The sequence below is a fragment of the Balaenoptera physalus genome, assembly GCF_965194825.1.
Source record: "Balaenoptera physalus genome assembly, chromosome: 6".
NCBI lineage: Eukaryota > Metazoa > Chordata > Mammalia > Artiodactyla > Balaenopteridae > Balaenoptera > Balaenoptera physalus.
Window position 1 is genome coordinate 97,149,849 of NC_138885.1, and position 21,974 is coordinate 97,171,822.

General features: G+C 41.1%; 1 protein-coding gene across 11 annotated transcripts in view; it reads right to left on the reverse strand.

Annotated features, from left to right (window-relative positions):
- Nucleotides 1-21,974, reverse strand: part of KLF7 (KLF transcription factor 7) — a 108,665-nt gene that overhangs the window by 30,337 nt on the left and 56,354 nt on the right. The window contains exon 3 of one of the 11 annotated variants that reach the window (XM_082467313.1): nucleotides 3,029-20,668. The exons of the other annotated variants lie outside the window; for them this stretch is intronic. Coding sequence (XP_082323439.1) covers nucleotides 20,631-20,668 — 38 coding nt within the window. The 3' untranslated portion in view covers nucleotides 3,029-20,630. Of the gene's footprint in view, nucleotides 1-3,028; nucleotides 20,669-21,974 lie in introns of those variants that run through there. 11 annotated transcript variants of the gene reach the window in all.

Below are 21,974 nucleotides of genomic sequence, written 5' to 3' on the forward strand. Positions count from 1 at the left end.
GTACCAGCTCAGGCATTCTCAGTGCATATAGTGCACTCAGAATGACACTTACTAATGAACAGGTCAGTGATCAATCAGAAATCAACAGTAACATCCTGCCTTCCAGATTCATAAATCCTAACATGCATTGTTTCCGACACACCTCATCTCTGTCCACAAGTGAGCAGGCAAAGTCAGATACAAAGACTTCTGGTCTAACTCACTGATGGTGAAAATACCATCAGCCTCTTCAGTGTGACAACCTAGATTCAACCAACATTACTTGTTGGTTCTTATATGCACCAAGCAATGACAGTGCCGGAGATAAAAGCAAAAAAGTAAAGGGTCTCTGTTTTAGAGGGGTTTCCAGGTGGGGAAGCCCCACACGTGCACACAAACAACAAAAGCCCGATGTGTCTGATCAGTGCGTGTGCGTGGATGTGTGGAGAAGGCCATCCCTAGACTCTGTAGGACCCTCAGGGTAGGCATCCCAGAAGAGAGAAGCCTCACTGAAACTTGAAGGATGCCAGGGACAAGGGTAGTGGGCATTTCAGGGAGAAGGAACAGCAGGTGCAAAGGGCCACAGATGAGGAACAGGGGGGTGTCACAGCTGAGGTGAAGGGGAAGGATATGAAGAGGAATTTCAAGAATGGACTGGAAAGAAGTAAGAACCACACCCTTAGGGGCCTTGATGACAAGCCACCCCCCTCTCAGGAGACTGATTTCCTTGAAGTGAGAGTTCACGTCTTCACATAGCTGTATCATCAGAGCCTAGCCTAATGTGTGGCACAAGTACCTCACAAAGCGTATCCTCTGGGAAGCGATTCTAGACCAACTCTGGTAGAACCGGGTGCCCCTTCCTCTCTGATCCTATAACTTCTTCAGGAGAGTCTTATCTTACTGCTTGAGTGATTTGTTTACACGCTGTCGCCTCACAAAACCAACTGGTCCTGCAAGGGCAGAGGCCAGGTTTATTTACCTTAGTATTTCCAAGACTTATTTAAAACAGTGGAGACATTTCAAAGACCGTCAGTTAACTTGATCGAACAAACATGCATCTATGACTAGTCCTTAGTTCAAACCTTCCTTCAAGCACTGTAGCTTAGATCCTCCTACAACCTCCTTCTGCTGCTTTGTAATAGGAATTAGGAAGAAAACACAATGATTGAAGCCACCCATGGAGTCTACATTAACACACACACACATACACACACACAGACACACACACACACAAAACCACCTCCCCCCCAAATCTGCAAACAATTCAGCACAAACATGTTGACACCCACATATGTAAAAACATCCCCACACAATCTGTCAGACTATATACCTCTAACCTCAAACAGCCTTAATTTTGTCTGCGCTAAACCCACAGCTACAAAATACTTTTCTCTTCATTCTTCTACTAAATTTTCATCTTGGGATGAAAATGTCAGTGCAATGTGACTTGATACTTTGGAAAGAAAAAAGTGCAAGAATATTAAGATGTGGTTAATTTGACCCTATAGGCTTACTTTCTCAAAGTTATTCATTTCCCAGTCACTTCATATTATGCCAATAATGCAATATTCTCATAAAATGCAAAATGTAAATTAAATTTCCATTCAGAACTCCTGGAATACCACAGGAAGCTAGTTTTCCTGCAGTTATTTTGACTGTGCAATGTGCCACAAACTAAAATGCACTAGGATTTTTTTTCTTACCATATTATACTTTTAGAATTTCTGAACCGAAGTGCTTCATGTTTAAATGTCTTAAAAAGAGGCTATTCTTAAGACTCAGAGCAGAGCAGCAACAGCCAGTTGTCCTTCGATACTCATTCTCCCTTTTTCTATTCTAAGAGAATCCCCAGATTTTAGTCATGCTCATTACCACCTAGAATGAGAATTCTACTTCCCAGCTCCTTTGCAGTTGCATATCGACATATAACCAACTTCTGGCTGATGAGATGTGAGTGGAAGTGATAAGTGCAATTCCAAGCTGTACTTTTAAAGGTTGGGACATCCTCTCCCCTTCCCACTTTCAAAATAGTTGCATGAAAACTAGGTTGCTATAAAGTAGGCCTGGGAGTAGCCATCTTGAATTGCATGGACATGGGCGATCCCTTAAGGACAGAAACCCTTGGGATGGGGGAGGGACCAACAGGACAGAAGGAGTCTGGGCTTTTGAAAACTTCTCAGAGCACACCTGCCTCAGAGCCTGGACTTTTATGTGAAAGAGAAAAAAAATCTTCCATCTTCTTTTAAGCCTCTGTTAGCTTGGGTCTCTGTCACAAATAGCTTCATTTATGTTCTTATTAACTCAAAGGGTAAACAGAAAGCAATGAATGAAAATGATACATGCCCAAATGGAAAATTTGCAGTAAAAGCATTATTTCACATCTCAATCTCACTTTTTGTTTTATTCAGAAAGGTTGCCAGAACTTCTGGAAATGGAGTATCATGTTTGCAAGTATAGTTCAGTGGAAAATACATACGCGCACGCACACACACACACACACACACACATACATACACACACACACACACGACTCACAATCAGGAGACCTGGGTTCTAGTGTTTACTCTTACTACTTACTATTTGCTCTTAGAAAGTTACATACTCTTTGAGTCTCACTTTCCTCCTCTGCAAAATGGGGCTAACCTCTTTTTTTTTAATTAACATCTTCATTGAAGTATAATTGCTTTAAAATGTTGTGTTAGTTTCTGCTGTGTAACAAAGTTAATCAGTTATATGTATACATATATCTCCATATCCCCTCCCTCTCACCCTCCTTATCCCACCCTATCCCACCCCTCTAGGTGGTCACAAAGCACAGAGCTGATCTCCCTGTGCTCTACAGCTGCTTCCCACTAGCTATCTATTTTACATTTGGTAGTGTATATATGTCAATGCTACTCTTTCACTTCGTCCCAGCTTACCCTTCCCCCTCGCCGTGTCCTCAAGTCCATCCTGTATCTCTGCGTCTTTCTTCCTGTCCTGCCCCTAGGTTCTTCAGAACCCTTTTTTTTTTTTTTTAGATCCCATATATATGTGTTAGCATACGGTATTTGTTTTTCTCTTTCTGACTTACTTCACTCTGTATGACAGACTCTAGGTCCATCCACCTCACTACAAATAACTCAATTTTGTTTCTTTTTATGGCCGAGTAATATTCTATTGTATATATGTGCCACATCTTCTTTATCCATTCATCTATCAATGGACACTTAGGTTGCTTCCATGTCCTGGCTATTGTAAATAGTGTTGCAATGAACATTGTGGTACATGTCTCTTTTTGAATTATGGTTTTCTCAGGGTATATGCCCAGTAGTGGGATTGCTGGGTCATATGGTAGTTCTGTTTTTAGTTTTGTAAGGAACCTCCATACTGTTCTCCATAGTGGCTGTATCAATTTACATTCCCACCAACAGTGCAGGAGGGTTCCCTTTTCTCCAAACCCTCTCCAGCATTTATTATTTGTAGATTTTTTGATGATGGCCATTCTGACCACTGTGAGGTGATACCTCATTGTAGTTTTGATTTGCATTTCTCTAATGATTAGTGATGCTGAGAATCCTTTCATGTGTTTGTTGGCAATCTGTATATCTTCTTTGGAGAAATGTCTATTTAGGTCTTCCGTGCATTTCTGGATTGGGTTGTTTATATTGAGCTGCATGAGCTGATTGTATATTTTGGAGATTAATCCTTTGTCAGTTGCATCGTTTGCAAATATTTTCTCCCATTCTGAGGGTTGCCTTTTTGTCTTGTTTATGGTTTCCTTTGCTGTGCAAAAGGTTTTAAGTTTCATTAGGCCCCATTTGTTTATTTTTGTCTTTATTTCCATTTCTCTACGAGGTGGTTCAAAAAGGATCTTGCTGTGATTTATGTCATAGAGTGTTCTGCTTATGTTTTCCTCTAAGAGTTTTATAGTGTCTGGCCTTACATTTAGGACTTTAATCCATTTGGAGTTTACTTTTGTGTATGGTGTTAGGAAGTGCTCTAATTTCATTCTTTTACATGTAGCTGTTCAGTTTTCCCAGCACCACTTATTGAAGAGGCTGTCTTTTCTCCATTGTATATTCTTGCCTCCTTTGTCAAAGATAAGGTGACCATACGTGTGTGGGTTTATCTCTGGGCTTTCTAGCCTGTTCCATTGATCTCTATTTCTGTTTTTGTGCCAGTAACATACTGTCTTTATTACTGTAGCTTTATAGTATAGTCTGAAGTTTGGGATCCTCATTCCCCCAGCTCTGTTTGTCTTTCTCAAGATTGCTTTGGCTATTTGGGGTCTTTTGTGTTTCCATACACATTGTAAAATTTTTTGTTCTAGTTCTGTGAAAAATGCCATTAGTAGCTTGATAGCGATTGCACTGAATCTGTAGATTGCTTTGGGTAGTAGAGTCATTTTCACAATGTTGATTCTTCCAATCCAAGAACATGGTATACCTCTCCATCTGTTTGTATTGCTTTAATTTCTTTCATCAGTGCCTTATAGTTTTCTGCATACAGGTCTTTTGTCTCCTTAGGAAGGTTTATTCCTAGATATTTTATTCTTTTTGTTGCAGTGGTAAATGGGATTGTTAATTTCTCTTTCAGATTTTTCATCGCTAGTATATAGGAATTCAAGACATTTCTGTGCATTTAATTTGTATCCTGCTACTTTACCAAATTCATTGATTAGCTCTAGTAGTTTTCTGGTAGCATCTTGAGGATTCTCTATGTATAGGATCATGTCATCTGCAAACAGTGACAGTTTTACTTCTTTTCCGATTTGGACTTTATTTCTTTTTCTTTTATTTATTTTTCTTCTCTGATTGCTATGGTTAAAACTTCCAAAACTATGTGGAATAATAGTGGTGAGAGTGGGCAACCTTGTCTTGTTCCTGATCTTAGAGGAAATGGTTTCAGTTTTTCACCATTAAGAATGATGTTGGCTGAGGGTTTGTCATACATGGCCTAATGTTGAGGTGGGTTCCCTCTATGCTCACTTTCTGGAGAGTTTTTATCATAAACCGGTGTTGAATTTTGTTGAAAGCTTTTTCTGCATCTATTGAGAACATACAGTTTTTCTCCTTCAGTTTGTTAATATGGTTTATCACAATGATTGATTTACGTATATTGAAGAATCCTTGCATTTCTGGGATAAACCCCACTTGATCATGGTGTATGATCCTTTTAATGTGCTGGTGGATTCTATTTGCTAGTATTTTGTTGAGGACTTTTGCATCTATGTTCATCAGTGATATTGGTCTGTAATTTTTTTGTGTGACATCTTTGGTTTTGGTATCAGGGTGATGGTGGCCTCATAGAATGAGTTTGGGAGTGTTCCTCCCTCTGCTACATTTTGGAAGAGTTTGAGAAGGATGGGTGTTAGGTCTCCTCTAAATGTTTGATAGAATTCACCTGTGAAGCCATCTGGTCCTGGGTTTTTTGTTGGTTGGAATATTTTAAATCACAGTTTCAATTTCAGTGCTTGTCTGAAATTTCAGTCTGTTCATATTTCCTATTTCTTCCTGGTTCAGTCTTGGAAGGTTGTACCTTTCTAAGAAATTGTCCATTTCTTCCAGGTTGTTCATTTTATTGGCGTAGAGTTGCCTGTAGTAGTCTCTCATGATCCTTTGTGTTCTGCAGTGTCAGTTGTTACTTCTTTTTCATTTCTAAATCTGTTGATCTTAGTCTTCTCCCTTTTTTTCCTGATGAGTTTGGCTAATGGTTTATCAATTTTGTTTATCTTCTCAGAGAACGAGCTTTTAGTTTTATTGATCTTTGCTATTGTTTCCTTCATTTCTTTTTCATTTATTTCTGATGTGATCTTTATGATTTCTTTTCTTCTGCTAACTTTGGGGTTTTTTTGTTCTTCTTTCTCTAATTGCTTTAGGTGTAAGGTTAGGTTGTTTATTTGAGATGTTTCTTGTTTCTTGAGGTAGGATTGTATTGCTATAAACTTCCCTCTTAGAACTGCTTTTGCTGCATCCCATAGGTTTTAGGTAGTCGTGTTTTCATTGTCATTTGTTTCTAGGTATTTTTTAATTTCCTCTTTGATTCCTTCAGTTATTTCTTGGTTATTTAGTAGTGTATTGTTTAGCCTCCATGTGTTTGTATTTTTTTTACAGATTTTTTCCTGTAATTGGTATCTAGTCTCATGGCATTGTGGTCGGAAAAGATACTTGATACGATTTCAATTTTCTTAAATTTACCAAGGCTTGATTTGTGACCCAAGATATGCTCTATCTTGGAGAATGTTCCATGAGCACTTGAGAAGAAAGTGTATTCTGTTGTTTTTTGTTGTAATGTCCTATAAATATCAATTAAGCCCATATTGTTTAAAGTGTCATTTAAAGCTTGTGTTTCTTTATTTATTTTCGTTTTGGATGACATGTCCACTGTTGAGAGTGGAATGTTCAAGTCCCATACTCTGATTGTGTTACTGTCGATTTCCCCTTTTATGGCTGTTAGTATTTGCCTTATGTATTGAGGTGCTCCTATGTTGGGTGCATAAATATTTACAATTTTTATATCTTCTTCTTGGATTGATCCCTTGATCATTATGTAGTGTCCTTCTTTGTCTCTTTTAATAGTCTTTATTTTAATGTCTATTTTGTCTGATAGGAGAATTGTTACTCCAGCTTTCCTTTGATTTCCATTTGCATGGAATACCTTTTTCCATCCCCTCACTTTCAGTCTGTATGTGTCCCTAGGTCTGAAGTGGGTCTCTTGTAGACAGCAAATATATGGGTCTGTTTTTGCATCCATTCAGCCAGTCTGTGTCATTTGGTTGGAGCATTTACTCTATTTACATTTAAGGTAATTATCAATATCTACTTTCCTATTACCATTGTCTTAACTGTTTTGGGTTTGTTATTGGAGGTCTTTTCCTTCTCTTGTGTTTCCTGCCTAGAGACGTTCCTTTATCATTTGTTGTAAAGCTGATTTTGTGTTGCTGATTTCTCTTAACTTTTGCTTGTGTGTAAAGGTTTTAAGTTCTCCGTCGAATCTGAATGAAATCCTTCCCGGGTAGGGTAATCTTGGTTGTAGGTTTTTCCCGTTCATCACTTTAAATATGTTCTACCACTGCCTTCTGGCTTGCAGAGTTTCTGCTGAAAGATCAGCTGTTAACCTTATGGTGTTTCCCTTGTAAGTTATTTGTTGCTTTTCCCTTTCTGCTTTTAATATGTTTTCTTTGAATTTAATTTTTGATAGTTTGATTAATATGTGTCTTGGCATGTTTCTCCTTGGATTTATCCTGTGTGGGACTCTCTGCACTTCCTGGACTTGATTATTTCCTTTCCCATGTTAGGGAAGTTTTCAACTACAGTCTCTTCAAATATTTTCTCAGACCCTTTCTGTTTCTTTTCTTCTTCTGGGACCCCTATAATTCAAATGTTGGTGTGTTTAATGTTGTCCCAGAGGTCTCTGAGACTGTCCTCAATTATTTTCATTCTTTTTTCTTTATTCTGCTCTGTGGCAATTATTTCCACTAGTTTATCTTCCAGGTCACTTATCCGTTCTTCTGCTTCAGTTATTCTGCTATTGATTTCTTCTAGAGTATTTTATATTTCATTTATTGTGTTGTTTATCATTGTTTGTTTGCTCTTTAGCTCTTCTAGGTCCTTGTTAAATGTTTCTTGTGTTTTCTCCATTCTGTTTCCGAGATTTTGGATCATCTTTACTATCATTACTCTGAATTCTTTTTCAGGTAGACTGCCTATTTCCTCTTCCTTTGTTTGGTCTGGTGGATTTTTACCTTGCTCCTTCATCTGCTGCATATTTCTCTGTTTTCTCATTCTGTTTAACTTACTGTGTTTGGGGTCTCCTTTTTGCAGGCTTCAGGTTTGTAGTGCCTGTTCTTTTTGGTGTGTGTCCCCAGTGGGTGAGGTTGGTTCAGTGGCTTGTGTAGGCTTCCTGGTAGTGGGGACTGGTGCCTGTGTTCTGGTGGGTGGGGCTGTATCTTGTCCTTCTGGTGGGCAGGGCCGCGTCCAGAGGTGTGTTTCGGAGTGTCTGTGAACTTAGTATGACTTTAGGCAGCCTCTCTGCTAATGGGTGGGGTTGTGTTCCTTTCTTGCTAGTTGTTTGGCATGGGGTGTCCAGCACTGGAGCTTTCTGGCCGTTGGGTGGAGCTGGGTCTTAGTGTTGAGACAGAGATCTCTGGGAGAGCTCTCGCCAATTGATATTACGTGGGGCCAGGAGGTTTCTGATGTCCAATGTCCTGGACTCGGCCCTCTCTCCTCAGAGGCTCAGGCCTGACAACCGGCCAGAGCACCAAGACCCTGACAGCCACACAGCTCAGAAGAAAGGGAAGAGAGAAAAAACAAAAAACAAAAAAAAGAAAGAAAAAAACAAACAGACAGAACCCTAGGACAAATGGTAAAAGCAAACCTATACAGATAAAATCACAAAAAGCATACACATACACACTTACAAAAAGAGAAAAAGGAAAAAAAAAAGAATATATATATATATATATATATATATATATATATATATATAAGGAAGAGAGCAACCAAACCAATAAACAAATCCACCAATGATAATAAGCACTAAATACTATACTACGATAAACATATAACCAGAAACAAATGGGGCTAATCTCTTCTTTGATGTTGGTGGCCTCACAGAACTTTTATGAAGTATGAAGAGAGATTATGGCTGGGCAAGTGCTTTGTATTATGTAAGCAAACTTATTATTAAAATATTCCCAACAAACATCCTTCTTTATGCAAGGTGGCTCATATCAACACCCAGTAGCCGGATGTACCTTCTTGGTGAACAAAAGGTCTGCAATCACCTGTTTCTAGATAACATGGTTAGAGATCAGTGTATGGTGTTAGGAGCAGACCACCTCCTGGTGCTAGTCTTTCAGTTAATGATCAGAGATATCACCCTAAGCCCCAACTTCTCAACTTGCACTGTGTCACTGATTAGAAACACAAAGGGTTTGGACCAAATAGCACAACTTTTTTTAATAGAAAAATAGCTCACAGTCCATGTACCACTAAATATGGTATACATCTCACCATGCCACACACCTCATCCACTAAAATATGTTCGGCTCTTTCTGTTAGATACACGTACGGCAGAATCAAATCCTGATAAGATGTCTCTATTTCCTTCCTCACATAGATGTACATATAGCAGAAACCAAGTGAGAGAGAAAAACACAAAACATTATACACAAACAGACAATAAATGTATCTTTCCCAAGAAAACATCTTGCATGATCATCCTGAGCCAAGACTTGTGGCCCAATTCCATCAATCCTCAATCGATGATGATATTTTATAAATCCTGGGGAAACAGGCTACTGGCTAATATTTACCCAGCACTCATTATGGGCTGGCACTGCAGCACTCTAAGGGCTTCAAGGCTATTCTCTCCTTTAATCCTCTCAACAGCCCTATGAGATACATGCTATCATCCTCCCCCATTTTATAGATGAGAAACTGAGGGTCAGAGAAATTAAGCCAGTCCCCAAGTTCACCAGCTTATGAGTGGTACAGTCAAGATTTAAACCCAGGCAGGCTCACCTTGAGTCCACATGATTAACCCTTATCTCACTCTGCCTCTTATTTAAATGCCAACAATAAAAATAAATGTTCATATTCCTTTTGGAAATATTTTCTGATAAAATAAATCTTTCAACTGGAAAGAATGCCAGAACTCTTTAGAGGCACCCATACAGTAGCTGTTGTAACTTTTAAAAAATGAATAAGTGAAGGAATATTATCCACTGAGACTAGAAGCCAGGGATGTGAACTACCCCTCACTCACCCCTGTCAAGTCCCATAGTCTCATCTTTAGCTCATATAATGGTACTACTCCCTACAGGACCTCTGTGTGGGGTAGGCAGGCAAAGGTGATACCACATATCAACTTTACCAGTGGTTTTCCATTTAATTCCCTTCACTTTCTCAAAAAAGCATCAGTTTAGCCTGACCACAGCCCTAGATAAACCAAAATGGAAACCCCCAAGGCCAACAGAAAAGCAACGGCTTCATTCTTAACCCATACCTCCGACTGCCTGAAAGCTCTGCAGGTCCAAAGGTAGACTGAAGATGGCTCTGTGTTGGGCTATCTCCTCAAACTCCTACCTCTCTGCCACATCCTCTCCCACACCTAGCCCAGAAGCCCACAGAGGAGGATCTGGTGTGTCCTGCAGGGAGAGAGCAACACAATGGGACTGGAGAAATCAGTAAGGGGCCAGACTGCTGGGTCCAATCTGGAAGCCACTAGTCCCATGTGCCTCCCGAGCATTTGAAATGTGAGCAATCTGAATATAGATGTGCTCTAAGTGTAAAATACATGCTGGATATCAAACACTTACTATGGGGACTTCCCTGGTGGCCTAGTGGTTAAGAATCCGCCTGCCAATGCAGGGCACACGGGTTCAATCCCTGGCCCGGGAAGATCCCACATGCCGCGGAGCAACTAAGCCCGTGTGCCACAACTACTGAGCCTGCACTCTAGAGCCCACGAGCCACAACTACTGAGCCCGTGAGCCACAACTACTGAAGCCTGCGCGCCTAGAGCCCGTGCTCCGCAACAAGAGAAGCCACCGCGATGAGAAGCCCACGCACCACAACGAAGAGTAGCCCCTGCTCACCGCAACTAGAGAAAGCCCGCACACAGCAACGAAGACCCAACGCAGCCAAAAATAAAAATAAAAAAATAAAAAAAAGACTTACTATGGGAAAAAATGTAAAGTAGTTCATTAATAAATGTTAATATTGATTACATGTTGAAATTATTTTAAAGTCTAGTATTAAAATTAATTAATTAGTATAATTAATTGCTTCTAAAATAAAGCTGCCAGGATATGTATATATAAACACACATGTGGCTTGTATTACATATTTCTATTGGACAGTCATCTTACACACCACGTGTAAGGATTTGGACATTATCCTAAGAACAATGGTAGCTACTGTGAGCTTTTAAGCAGAGGCATACCACGATCAGATTTGAATCTTTAAAATATCACCCTGGCTACAAAACGGAGAATGGGCTGCAGAGGGAAATAAGCTGATGTTGTGGCAGACTCTCTAGGAGGCTCTACAACAGTCTGGGAGAGAGAAGACTGTGGCTGGAACATGGATGGCATTGTCCTAGCAGCAGAGAAGGAGAGAAGTGAACAAATACAAAACATAGTTAGAAAGTAATGCCAAAAAGTTATAGAAAATGATTGAATAAGGGGGAAACAAAAGGTTGTGTACAGGGATGACTCCCAAGGTTCTGCTATGAATAGAGTGGGTGGGCCATTCAGTATCCACTCTCTAGTAATTGTACATCCAAGTAAAAATAGCCCATCAAGTTATCCCGGGGTCGCAGTATTCTGCCTGCACGAAGTTCTTCTGCAAGAGGCATGAATCATGGACGCTCTGAGTGCTCTGGAACTAGCGTATGCCATTCCAAAGTGCTTTCCTTCTGAAGAGCTCCCAGAACAAGTAACTCAAGATTCTGCCAAGACAAGAATCACTTGGGAAAGCTGTCGGAAACGATGATGTTTATTGCTGCTACGATCAGGAAATGGGCTGAAAGCACAGCCAATGGGATGGGCTGTGGTGGAAGCTGGGTGGGGTCTTTGCTCCTATGCCCCTTCCTGGCTTCTCTCCTAGAAAATTCCAGCAGAATACTGCAGGAGAACCGACTTTGGAGTCAGATCTTGACTTCAAGTCAGCTTAGCTCCTTATTAGCTGGGTATCCCTGGGCTCTTCTAGGCCTCTATTTTTCCTCGCTGAGATGGGAAAATCACCACCCACCTTGGGAGGATTCAGGGCAGGGACACAGGTACAGCACCAGCAAGCAGCCTGATTAGCACAGTAGTGCCTCAAACCGGGGCTGAGGCCTCCCCTCCTTCAACCCACTCAACATCCGTCTCCCAAAAAGGCGCGGGCGGCAGGTGTGCGTGAACCTCCCAATCTTCATCCGTCTCACCTCTCACAGGTGAAAGCATGACACCATCTCAAGAAAAGCTGGGCTGGGTGTTTTTGGCATTAACCTCACGGAGAACCCAGCACCGAGCCGAGGCTGCCAGGACAGGGGAGGGACACTCCTTGCAGGGCCAGCATTATCATGAATAATTAAGGCAAAGCTCTGCTAATCAAAATAAATGAACAAAGGATGCCTCCGACACAGCAGCCACTTTTTTTTTGGTTGTTTTAGGAGACCAGTTTTTCTCCGTTACCCCGCTCCTTCCAATTTGATCATCTTCAGAGGCCGCCCTATCAATTTGGGTAAATTAGCAAGTTTTTCCTCCATATGAAGCTGTGGCCATAAATCACAAACATGAGTGTGTGTGAAATCATATAGCATGGGGCCCAGTGTAATAATAAACACATTTATATTTTAGAACTGCTGTTTTCTCCACACTCGAGCCGGCTCACTGCCTGGGCCCCAGCGGCCAGCAGGGGCCCACACCAGCCCCGTGGGCAGCACGCTGTCTTCACATGCCGGCCTCAGACCTGCGATCTGCCAGCTCCTCTCTGTGCCGCGGCGGGCAAGGAATCATACCTGCTCACGGCCCTGTGTGCGGCGCAGCAGAGACACAAATGAGCAGGTGACCTGCAAGCCACGCCAAAATGGGCCCTTGACCCCGAGACCTCAAAACTTTAGTGGTTTCACTGTCTGAATCAGCCAAGTGAAAAGACCCATGTTTGCACAATATGATTGTGTTTACACAAAGGTTTAACGCCTCAATAGAGCAAAAGCTGTTCAGTTAATTTTAATTATTGCTTTATTCTTCTCACAACAGATTTTTTAAAAAATGTTTAACAGTCAACTCATTGTAATTAATCCCATAAACTTTGTGCCTATGGTCCTTCTAACTCGTGCGATGACACTAGTGGGAAAGATGCATGAAAGGTTTTCCTTAGTTGAAAGGATTATTTCCAGTCCCTGCCGTTGCTTATTTAACATTCCTTGTGGAAAAGATGGACACCAAGGAAAACCACAGGAAAAACTTCAAGATCTGACTGTGGGAGGGGGGAAAAGACACACATGGGTTAGAAAGCGTTCTAATGCTTAGCAGCAAATTTTAAGCAAACAAGAAGCTCATATCAAATGAGGATGAGGGCCCTGCCAGTTCTAATGATTTGTTACGATTATTTCTTTGGCAGGTAGAATAAATAAAAGGGGGAAGTAAATTTGAAAATATGAAGATGCACAGAAACCCAAGATCAGACAAAATTAAATCTACAGGCAAACTATCCTCAAAAAGTAGAGCCCTCAGGGTTCATGTGTGCTGTTCCTTCCACTTTCCAGGAATTTGTCTTTTGGTGTTAAAACCTTTTCTTTCTTCAGCTCTCCAGAAGACAATGCAAGTGCTTGTCACTCAGAGGTTCCTATAGATCCTTTTGGCAGAATGCTAGAAAGCAGCTATTCTTCACCACGTGCTTTTGTGAATACAGAGGGGAGATGGCTGCACACAGCAGCAGAATCTTCACCTGAGTTTGGGATCTTTGCCCACTAGGGGATTTATAATTACTGTATCGATCAAGTGTTTTTCTCCTTAAGACGTTTAACACGTCCATAAATATCCTCCAAAAAGTGGGGCAAAAGAGGGATAAACAGGATTACTTTTTAACTCCATAATTATCATACAAATAAAAATAAGAGCACAAATTATTTGTTCAAACTCCCCAAGCAAAGCTCTGGTATACCTAAGACAGCAACGAGTAACCTACACACCAAGATCCATCCATCCACAGCTTCTCCCACCTCTTCTCTAAGGCACTCCATTTGGATTTTCCAGTTTAGTAAGGAAAGAGGACTAAGGTGCTTTCTTGTAAGGGGTCAGGAGAAGTTTTCATTTATGATTTCTCTCCATACATTTTCTAAAATATGCAAATGCGCTAGTACCGAGCTATCACTTCAAGAATCAATGCCTTGCACTTGCTGGCATCTTCAAAGATTTCTTTCTTAAAATAGAAAAAAACAACCAAGATTAAAGATTATTAAGTTCAATCTAAATGGAATATAGGAATAGATTAGACAAACTTTCAGTTCTCTTAGCTATTCTAAACTTGTCATACTGTATATATAACAACTCACCTGTTACTTAGCATATGTGTGAGATAAGAAGGATGGCAAACGTTAAGCCATTTATTTTGCTGAACCATAAACACAACTAAACTCATTTATATTGTTTGAATTTAGCCCCATCCCCGCAAAATAACTGATTTCCAAAGGACAAACAGAATGGGGTATGCTGTAGAGTTCATCACAGAAAAATCATTCTCAGAGCCTTAGTCTCCTCATCTCTAAAATGGGAATAATGAGAACATTTACCCCACAGGTAAGTGAGGGTTAAATCAAATGCGGTATGTAAAAGCATTTGGTGAGCTATGACAACCAATACAAGTGATATCTTATTGCTTACTTCCTTGGATAAAGCAATAATGTGTTAAGTAGCCATCCAGGCTTGGTCCCCGACTGCCTTCTCATTTCCAAAGCCAATCTGAGTAGGAATGCCTCAGCCTACCCTTTCTTTAGTACATCTGCTCTGGGGAGTTGACTAAATAACCACTGCCTCTTCAGGTCATCAAGATAAATATTACTAATTCCCTACTGGACCTAAAACTAAGGTCCAATAACAACTGTGATCCAAAACATGGCACTTACCATGACCCCAGGAGGCCAGCCCACTAATCGCAATCTCTCCAAGTGGCAAGGGATAAGCTAATCTGTGTGAAAGACACAGATGTCACGTCCCCCCTATAGCCACATTCACATGTATGAGAGGAATAATGTCAGCAGTATTATCTCCAAACAGCAAGGACAATGCCACACAATTATAATAGCATATTGTCCATTGTATCTTGGGATGACATGTCTGACAATGTTATTTTCTATGCATGTGATTGCAGCTGAAAGGGCCAATGCATAATTCACATCTCCTGACAAAATGCTAGCATGAAGTATGTGTCCATTAGATAATGCCACTTAAAATCCTTTTACGTGAGGTAGCACCTTTCTCCCTGGGAACTCACAATGCTTCACGGTACTTTCCTCACGATGCTGGTGTGAACCAGACAGTGAACGACAGCAAGTGCACTGAGGTAGCACATACCAGTATAATACAGTTTTCCCAATAAAAGGTCCATTTTCTGACTGAAAATATTTATTCTCAGCCTTATTTCTGCCCTAACAGTCAACTTTCTCTTTGATAATAAGGAAACAATTGTTACAATTTGGCGAGACTGCTGTACATGAGAGGACGGGTAGAAAATGATCGTCAGTGCCTGGTCAGCTGGACCCATTTCCTGGCTAAAAGCCTCTCTCCCACCTACCAGCCTGGCAGCCCATGTGATTTAAATCCCTGCCTCAGCAAAAGCTCAAATTATTACAGGTCAGGAGCCTTCAGCAAGAGGGGAGGGGATGTCGCTTGTGAGGAGCTACAATCATGAATGTTAATTCTAGAAAGCTAAGCATCGGGGAGAGGTGGAGAGATTTCCCTATATCATAAGTGGGGGGGTGGGGGAATAGAACATCTTCTAAGACCCAAAAGAAATAATACATTATACAGTAGTTATATTCTGTCAATTTTTAAAAGAGCACAAAAGGGGGCTTCCCCGGTGGCGCAGTGGTTGAGGATCTGCCTGCCAATGCAAGGGACACGGGTTCGAGCCCTGGTCTGGGAAGATCCCACATGCCGTGGAGCAACTAGGCCCGTGAGCCACAACTGCTGAGCCTGCCCGTCTGGAGCCTGTGCTCCGCAACAAGAGAAGCCGCGATAGTGAGAGGCCCGCGCACCGCGATGAAGAGTGGCCCCCGCTTGCCGCAACTAGAGAAAGCCCTCGCACAGAAACGAAGACCCAACACAGCCAAAATAAATAAATAAATAAATAAATAAATAAATAAATAATTTTTTTAAAAAAAGAGCACAAAAGGAAAGGCAAGACCTGGCTGGTAGTCTTAAAAGGATGAGGAAATATTTTGCAAGTGGTGCAGAGGAACCCAAAGAGAAGGAGCGAAGGACGGCTAAGGTTGCGTTAGGCCAGGGTTTCTCAATCTCGGTCCTGTGGACGCTTGGGCCCCATGAGTCTCCTTTGGGGAGGCCGTCCTGTGCACTGTAGTGCGTTTACCAGCATTCCTGCCCTCCACGTACCAGATGCCAGTAGCAATCCCCCTCCAAGATGTGACAACCCAAAGTGTCTCCAGACATTGCCAAATGCCCCAAGGGGGAAAATGGGCCCAAGCTGAGAATCAGAGCATTAGGCAACTAATGATCTCACATTTGGGGAGTGCGACTGGGCTAAAAGGTTTACTCTCACACATAATGGGCGGCCTCTTCCGCCACTGAGAGGAGGTCCCAATACCCACCCCCACCCCGAACAGTCATGCGACTTTCATGTTCCTGCCGGCACCTCATTAGCTGCTCAAGTTCTTGGAGGGTCAGGGAAGGCCCGCCGAGTGGATCAGCTCCCGTGGTGAGTAGGCAGCCATGTGAGGTTGTGCACACAGGGTGGCCAGCTGAAGGGCGGAGGAGGGCTGAATCCAGCTCTGCTGCTCAAGCACGGGCCACATCTGCCCCACGGAAGGCGCACCTTTTTCTGATTCACACAAAAGCAGGCTATGGGTTAGCCGCAGCCCTACTGGGCAGCTAGCAGCCATCAGACTCCTCTTTTCCAGGTTCATCAACTGATGTACCTCATACAAGAGGCAGCAACATTGCGTGCAGATGAGAATTAGCAAAGCAGGTTTTTTTGTGACTGAGGAGAATCGAAAGTTTGAAGCAGCTGCATGGAACATCTCCTTTCCTCAACCCCCAAAGCATGCTTGCACTCCCACTATTGCTTTCACTAGGGAGCCATGCGAAGAATAAAGATCTGCCTGCCTGAAGAGCCGGAAGAGAAGAAGCTAGGAAGTGGGTCCCGGTGTTTGTTTATGGCTAGGGCTCATCATGACTGCTTCAGTCTTCCAAGACCTCTGCCTTGGTTTCTCAGGTCTTACCAGAGCCAGGATGCAGATACGTCCAATCCACGGATGAAGAGGAATGGACAAAAACAGCCAGGACTTCCTTGGACTTTTCCTCCATATCCTGCTTCAGTTGACTGCAGGTGACCCATAATATTTCGGAGTGATTAACAATGGTCCTTTTAATAGAGACAGCAGAAATAATACTACACCTGCTCTGTAGTTATCCTCTGATAATAAGGTTTTCTTTTGCAGTTCGATCGCTACTAACAGCTAGCTGGTTTCCTTAAGATCTATGGAACACTGTACTATTCTCTCCATCATCTTAGCCTAGTTTGAGGCCTTCTACCTATTTTAAGGATACTTTAGACAGAAATGATTCCATAGAGCCTGATCTGATCTACTAGCGGCAGGGCTGTTGCTCAGAATAGAGCTTCTCCTGCTCCACTTTCAATAGAGGAGGGTAGATCTCATTAGTATGGGAAGCCGGTACTAACCATTAGCGTTGAGTAAGAGTTGCCTCTGCTAACTATTTCTGTGCGCAGTCACACAACATGTTCTGAGTTTTCTCAATAAAACAGCTTCTTCCCAGGGGGATGAAGTTGCCTCTTCAAGGGGCCTCAATTTACATATACTTTCCCAACCATTTAAAGTGAAACCTCCTTGAAGCATCATTTCACTTCTGAAGAATCTTCCTCCCCATACTTTCAGGGAGAATTTCAATAATGATGAAATGGAAACCTCTACTTAGATAGGAAATAAAAATGATATGGAAAGTAATTACACTTTTTAAAAAAAAATCACAAAACTGATTTTAGGTTTACTTTGCATCACATTTGTTTGTTTGCTATAAGGAAAGAAAAATAAGGTGTGCAAACATGCTTATTTCTATGTAAATGCAATGTATCACCAAAGAGTACTCAGGACATGCGCTCTGCACATCAGAGGAATGAAATCCATAATGGAAAGGCATGGGTCTAGAAGCTTCCCTTCACTCTTTCTTAATGAATAAAACAGTTGGGAAAATCCTATAGTTGCTTTTAGTCCATTTGATTTCTTACTTTATACTATGTATGATATCAAGAAGAACGGCTACAAAGGAATTTGGTCCATTTAAGAGATAAAGTGGTACTCTCCTTAAGATGTTAAAGATGCTGCTTTGTTATTAAGTTAGAAATGTTCATGTTTGCACAAATTCTATTAGTGCCCATATCAACTATAGATGTGTAATAATTTGCCCGTTCTTTCTTAAGATCAAATCCATCATTGAAGTAATAAGTCTTCAAACGTCTTTTTTCTTTTAAACTATATTCAAAAGGTAAGCAGAGAGAAGAAAGACTTCAAGATTCTAATGTGTTTTCATAGCTAAAGGATTTAGTTGAGAAAGCAGGCTGAAGGGACGCAGGTGCCAGACATTGTGTAGAATTTGCACTTATGCTCCATTAATTGCCAGCATATCTTCCTTTCCCTTTTTCCTCCCCTCCCCCCATTAAATCCCTTTGGAAAACAGCAGAGCAGCAGGCCCAGACTGGTACCCAGCAGCAACACCAGGAGCAGAAGTAGCCAATTAGCCTCCAGAATACAAAGAGGGGGAAAAAAATTGATGCAGTTACCTAGCAACCAGAAAGAGCAGAAACAGCTGTGTAGCAGGCCCAGGCTGGTACCCAGGCAGAAACAGGATAGCCAATTAGCACACTGTATTTAATGCTGATGTGGTTTCCTAGTAACAGGCTGTACAAGTCTGTCTGTTGCATTTTCTCCCTCCCTTCCTCACATTTTCCTCAATCATGCACAGTATTACTATTTGCCCTAATTACTGTTTCTCCACTGCTTCAAGCAGCCATTATTTTGTCCCCAGAGAAATTGGAAGAACTCAGAAAAAAATCTTCTGTAATGACAGTATTTAGTTTCAAATTCAGATTAGCTGTAAGCCTTGAGACACTAAACAACAACAACAAAGAACGAAAAAAACAAAAAGCCAGCAAATCGCCTTCTGCCTAAATTTATAAGTAGCCTATGGTACCTTTTCTTCATGCTACTATTCACATGTGAGTGAAGCAAGAAACATTTAATAATGCATACCATCATTCTGCCATACACTATATTTTCGAATAGGTTGAATCTTCTGTGTACTTGAATTTATTCATATTGATTTTCTGACACTCTCTCCTGAACACTGGGAACATAAAATGTCTTATTACCTGTATCAGAGAAGGGAGATGTATCTTTTGTTGCTCTTTTTAAAATACTGATACTACGTTCAATAGGCTCATGACCAATGGAGAATTCGGTATGAGGAATCATTATTTCCTTTCTACAATAGAAGTTGAGTACAGGTGAAGAGTGTGTGAATACCGCACTAAGGGGATTCAAACGCCATGTTGTAAGTTCAAAATCACAGTAATGAATTCCAGTGAGGTGATATTAAACCTCATGAACATACAAAATGAAGACAGAAAACATTTAAACATGACTATCGTGCAGCTATTCTAAAATATTTCCAACTGCACACTGCCCATCTTATATACTAGAATATGTACTGGCGTCAACCTTTTTCCTGGGTTCTAGTCATCAGGGCACAGATTATATAATTTCACATTTTTAGGGCATCCTTTAGACTCCTAGAACCTGTCTCATTTTAACAGTACCTTCAATATTGGAACAATCTATCACCCTTCTTACAAAATTCCCCTGCTATGAAAACTCCAAGGGCTCCAGAAGAAGACATTAGACACCATAACACACTTCACTGGGCAACACTCTTCCATGAAGGAAAAGGACTTTCTCCATTGAGGATGGCTTCTGGCTTCCTGCCCACAACAAAAGGATTGATGGCTTTTGTCAACTTTAGCTCACCTAGTGGAATGGTTGAAACTATTGTATCCCAACAGATTTGGGATTTTTAAAATTTTTATATTGTTTGCTTGAAAACAGTATGCATAATACTGTTTTACTTTACTGAATTCCGTAAATTAAATGTCAATTACAGTAATGGAAAGAGGATACATTCTGAAGACAAAAACAACAAAAGAAGTCTAAAGTATATGCTTGCTGACACCAGATGAGTGGCTTATCATATAAAATGAGTTTTAAATTGTAAGTGCATTTTTATTTTGCAAATAAAATAAAAGGAGTCTAACCTGACTGCAGGTAACTTTTGAAGGGAAGAAAGGAAAAGATGCAAAGTCCAAAAAGGAAGAAAGTCTGCCAAGTACGCCTGGTTTAAGACAAAGCTGGACCTAGGATCCATAAGGAATTAGTAATGGGGCGCCCTGGTCTTCCATCCCCCAAAACTTATTGGCTTCCATCCTGGGTCAGTCCCCAACTCACCTACCTCAATAAGCACAGATAATAAAGGAGGAGGCAAGGTGAACATAAATATGGGACAGACCACAGAAAGTATATTCTCTCTGCAGACACCCTTAAATAATTTAAGTAGGTTGACTTCCATTATATAAGCTAGTCAGGTCCTAACACTGGCAACCAAATATGGAGACACTGCAGGAATGGGGGGTGACTCTGTCACTGGTTGGCCAAATAGCCAGCACATTAAAAAGTCACTAACTTTTGTTTATTTTGAATGGTCTTCCTTCTATTAACATTTAGCTTAATAACTGTCCTGTCAGTATATTACTTTAAAAAATGGCTGAAAAGAGGTTACTCTTAGAAAATGTAGAAAATCCAGTAGCAGGGGAAGGGGGAAGAGTGGGAGGTGGAGAATGCTGCTTCAGCTTCCAACGCGCCCCCATCTTGACTCCCTACTTGCTTGCAGATTCCTGAAATTCCATTAAGTCTCCTATAATTGAAGATTCAAAACATAATAAAAGATTTCAGTGTTTTATACTGGTTGATGGATATGTAATCCACCAATCAATAGTGTACCAGATCCTTCCTGATGTAAGGGAGGGTAAAGGAAGGCTAAAAAAGGCAGGAAGTGACTCAGTATAGGAAAGCATCAAGTATAAGATTCTTTGGTGGGGCATGAAGAAGGAAGGAACTGAGATTTTTAGAAAACAAATTTGCCGCCATCCAGATCGCCTCCATTAGACTGGGGACAAATTGAAACTGCCTGGTTTAAAGGGTCACGCTCTCTCCATTTGGTACCTGATAGCCTGGCTCTGAGTCCCATTACACATCTATCCATAGTAGGCTGGATTCCCAAAGAGTTTGCTTACCAGAATTAACCTCTTTATATGAAAAGTTTGTTTCCTCATGATCCATATTCAAGGTTTCAACTACAATTTCTACAAAATTCAAACTGAATATTTTTCAAAGAAAGGCACATCATTTTACAAATACTTTTTCATCTGTCCTTGTATTTCAACTAATTTTTTCAAAAGGATTATTCCAAAGCTTAAAAAAAAAAAAGGTTTTGGTTTTGGTTTTATTACACATGACTTTCTTGAACTCCCCTTTGTTTCCTGATTCTAACAGAATCACTCCATTACTGTTTCAACTTCAGGAGACATAAAAAAACTATTGCCTACCACCAATTAATTCTTACAATATTATCTTTGCCTGAACTCTTTACAAAGCTCCGTTTAGGGGCTTCCCTGGTGGTGCAGTGGTTGAGAATCTGCCTGCCAATGCAAGGGACACGGGTTCGAGCCCTGGTCTGGGAACATCCCACATGCCGCGGAGCAACTAGGCCCGTGAGCCACAACTACTGAGCCTGCGCGTCTGGAGCCTGTGCTCTGCAACAAGAGAGGCCGCGACAGTGAGAGGCCCGCGCACCGCGATGAAGAGTGGCCCCCGCTCGCCGCAACTAGAGAAAGCCCACGCACAGAAACGAAGACCCAACACAGCCAAAAATAAATAAATAAATAATTTTTTTTAAAAAAAAGCTCCGTTTAACTTTCCTCCAACCTCCCAATATAATATATACAGGATAACCATAATGATCATGGTTATTAATATTCTTACTGTATTAGAAACAGCATCTATACATTAATTATTTATTAAAGGGAACAGTTTTTTTCAGGTTCACACTTGGCCTTCCCAATGCCATTCCTTCATTTGCACAGACTTCTCATGACCCTCTTTTCCTCTTTAGCAAACAGAGCTGGCCTAACCTTTAAATCTTAGAATTTATAAAATTCGAT